The sequence below is a fragment of the Curcuma longa genome, chromosome 5, assembly GCF_044706935.1.
Source record: "Curcuma longa cultivar G26 ecotype Majalengka, Jawa Barat chromosome 5, ITB_CL_G26_1.1, whole genome shotgun sequence".
NCBI lineage: Eukaryota > Viridiplantae > Streptophyta > Magnoliopsida > Zingiberales > Zingiberaceae > Curcuma > Curcuma longa.
Genome location: NC_133865.1, coordinates 12,586,167 through 12,589,643, shown reverse-complemented (window position 1 = coordinate 12,589,643; position 3,477 = coordinate 12,586,167). Strand labels below are relative to the sequence as shown.

General features: G+C 36.2%; 1 protein-coding gene across 1 annotated transcript in view; it reads left to right on the top strand.

The window, feature by feature from the left end:
* LOC141829904 (chaperone protein dnaJ 15-like) overlaps nt 1-3,477 on the top strand; it is a 22,674-nt gene extending 19,197 nt beyond the window's left edge. Inside the window, exons 12-16 of the mRNA XM_074717381.1 lie at nt 958-1,086; nt 1,183-1,291; nt 1,404-1,552; nt 1,628-1,681; nt 3,034-3,477. Of these exons, the coding sequence (XP_074573482.1) occupies nt 958-1,086; nt 1,183-1,291; nt 1,404-1,552; nt 1,628-1,681; nt 3,034-3,252 (660 nt within the window). The 3' untranslated portion in view covers nt 3,253-3,477. The remainder of the gene's footprint in view (nt 1-957; nt 1,087-1,182; nt 1,292-1,403; nt 1,553-1,627; nt 1,682-3,033) is intronic.

Below are 3,477 nucleotides of genomic sequence, written 5' to 3'. Positions count from 1 at the left end.
TTGGAGGTGAAAGGAGGAAGAAGATGAAGGAAAAAATGAACATAAAGGCAACTATACACTTAAGTTTGGATTTAATTTTCAATCTAGAACATCGTCACAATCTTAAAAAATAACAATATTATCGCAATTTATCTTAACTTGTGTTGTAACACACCAAGGTGTGTCGAAGATTGGTATGAGATGATACTCATCGATATGTTTGATACAATAATACATGAGACATTGCTTGTGCCTAGTAGTATCGAGTTTTGAAAATTTATGAGAACATTATGCTTGTTCAAGGAAAATTTGAATTTTTCATGTTATATTTTGGTTATTGGCGACAATTTTACTCATCCAATCAAGGTTTAAGGTTTCATTCCGTGCCGGTCAACACAGGCAAAACATTTTATTTTGCTCGTTGATTGACACATGGAACGACATGAAATACGACCATGAGAATCGCTTCCTTTTCGCGGTCAAACGAAGCATGACTAGGGTTCTAGTTCCTCGATGAGATTTCTTTGAGGTTTAGCTTCTGCCTACCTTGATCTAACTCTTCTCTTCCTCCACCTTCGTCCATATCTCATTCCTCTTCCTCTACATTCATTCGTATCTTCCTAATCTTCCTCTTCTCGAGCTATGCCTGAAGGTCTTCTGCTTTCATTTCTTTGTTCGAGCCACAAGGAACATCTTCTACCTTCATCCTCCACCTCCTTCTGATACAATCTCCTTTTTGTCCTCCTACGAGCTCCCGCCCAAATTGCCTGATCCGCAAGGAGTGTGCAATGAGTGTCTTCTGGAATATAAGCTTCTCTTTATCATCCTCTTCTTCCTCCACCTCTTCTTCTTCTTCTTTCCCCTCTTTGAAGTGACTGACACCCATCTGAAACGGAATGATATTGTTCAAAAACAGTGTTGTTCTGGTCTCTGAAGGAAATTTGAACAGGTCAATACTTTAAACTTTACATCCAATAGTTGCTAATTTTTATGTACCTATTTGTTTTGTTCCTTCAGGAAGACAGTGAGAAGACTGGCAAAATGACATCTGCAGGAATGTACTTTTTACATTTTCAAGTTTACCGTATGGATTCTGTGGTTAACACGGTTTGCTCGTCAACTACCTTTGGATCCTTATTGTTGTAAATAATAGATTGAAATATCCAGTATAAGAGTTTTATGGTTTATTTTTTGTTTGTGCAGTTAGCTATGGCAAAAGACCCTGAAGCTGCTTTTTTCAAAAAGTTGGAAGGTCTCCAACCATGTGAAGTGTCTGAATTGAAGCCAGGCACCCACATATTTGCTGTTTATGGTATGCAATGTTTGCTCGTCTTTTTTCCTGGTATCATATCTTGAGTAACTTGGTTTACTCAAAAGTTTCATATGTTATTCAAATCTCTTATGGTTTCCATATGTTATTCCAGGTGATAATTTTTTCAAACCTGCCGCATATACCATTGAGGCTGTGTGCGCTAAATCGTATGAAGATACCACAGAGAAACTCAAGGAAATTGAGTCTAAACTTTTAGCAAAGAGAACTGATTTAAGGCAATTTGAAATAGAATATAGAAAGGTAAACGTTGTGATTCATAGCCGTTAATTTACAATACCTTGTGGATGAATTCTATATTTCCCTGTGGCTGTTCAGGCACTTGCACAGTTTCAGGAGGTGACAAACAAGTATAGCCAAGAGAAACAATGTGTAAGTACTTATTTAATTCCACAGAATCACTTAGGCTTAGTTTTTCAGAATGTTGTTTTGTTTTTTTATCTTAAATAGCCATTCAATATTCAGAAATACATTTATATATTGAGATACTTTTTTTGAAATAATTAAATGATTTCATCTTTCCCTGCTCCTAGATTTGAGTAAGATGATGACAATATTTTCTGTTATATTTCTTCTGATTTGAACCTTTGTTAACTTCCATAATCCTTATTCATTATTTTTCCTCGGAAGTGCAATTCTTGGAAGTTCAGTTCATGTTCCTTCTAATTGTAGGATATTTTGATTTAGCTTGAATTTTCTGCCTGATCCTTGCTGACATGTTAAATTAAATTTGAGTCATTTGACTAGAAAAAGTTGTCAAATGTAGTATATAAGTCTTTACAAGCTGAAGAATTGCAATCACTTGCCATAGCAAAGTGGGCTACCTGATTCAAACTTGCCTTTAGCAATGCACTTTAACCCTGTTTATTGGATTAAACATAGATCATCTAAGTTTTGCGCCTGAACATATTTTCTCAATCTTAAACATCCAAAGTGCTTAAAAGAGATCAGAATACAAGGTGATATGTTTACCTAGATGCATCCATTGCACACTCCCTCCTTTCCAAATGCCTTTTGGATGAATGATACTTCCATTTAGTTCTTCTCAAAGAAAGTTCATTCTTATCCTTTTCACTTTGATCTTTTAATAAAGGGCAGCCTTACCCTACTTTACAAGAGGCTATTTTCGAGACTCGAATCCGTGACTTCTACATCACACGGTAGCAACTTTACTGTTGCGCCAAGAGTCTCCTTCATTAAAAGATATTCTCTACTAAATGCAGCTAAAATATATTTATAAGTTCTATACCAACAGTTGCTACATGTTTCGCTTGATTGGTGTCACTAGATCATAGGTTTTCTCTGCAGCGTGCAATTTGTTGCTTCTGCTTGTGTAGATTTAGAAAGTAATACTGTGATGCTATTTTTAGCTCTTCATTTGTAAGAACAAGTTCCCCTCTTGGTGATGCATCTTGTATCCCTGTTTTCAATGAACATGCTCTCTACGGTCGAGCATATGTTGTTCTGTCATGTTCTTATTTACCTTGCTGGAGCTAGTTCTTGTCTTGTGTTACTGATAGCTCCATAATGAGCTCTCAATGGGTTCCATTTATGCAACATTATAGCTGCTTTTGCCACGATCTTTTTGAATCTATAAAAATTCTGCTTGATCTGTTACTGTCATGTAGTTGTATTATCCATATTCATGAATTTAATTGCTAGACAGTGATTTTAGTTTACTTTGAGATTTGTGTTACTTTTCTATTCACTAGTGTTAATTTCAGGTTGACGAACTATTGAAAGACAGGGAGAGTGTACACTCCACCTTCACGATATCAAGAGGAGGTATGACCCATTCTAATGGGGATGCTAGTAGCAGTGGAAAAAGTCCTAGTGAGGATTATAGATTTGATAGCCCAAATGGGAGTCCTGATGCCAAAGATAAATCAAACAAAAAGAAATGGTTTAATTTCAATGTTAGCCGATCCGATAAGAAGGGCTGATGACCACATCTGGCTCGCCAAATTGTTGTCTTATGGATTGAGCTAGTCTTAGATTGCTATGGTTCATTGATTCCCTCATACATGTAAAATCAGTGTGTCAAACTCTTGATCATCTCTTGGCTTTATAGCTCTGTGAGTATTGTGAGGTTGTGGGCGCATGATTTTTCTCATCTGCTTGTATCTTGTATGCGTTTGTAAAATTAGTTTTGGATTTTTTGTTTATTA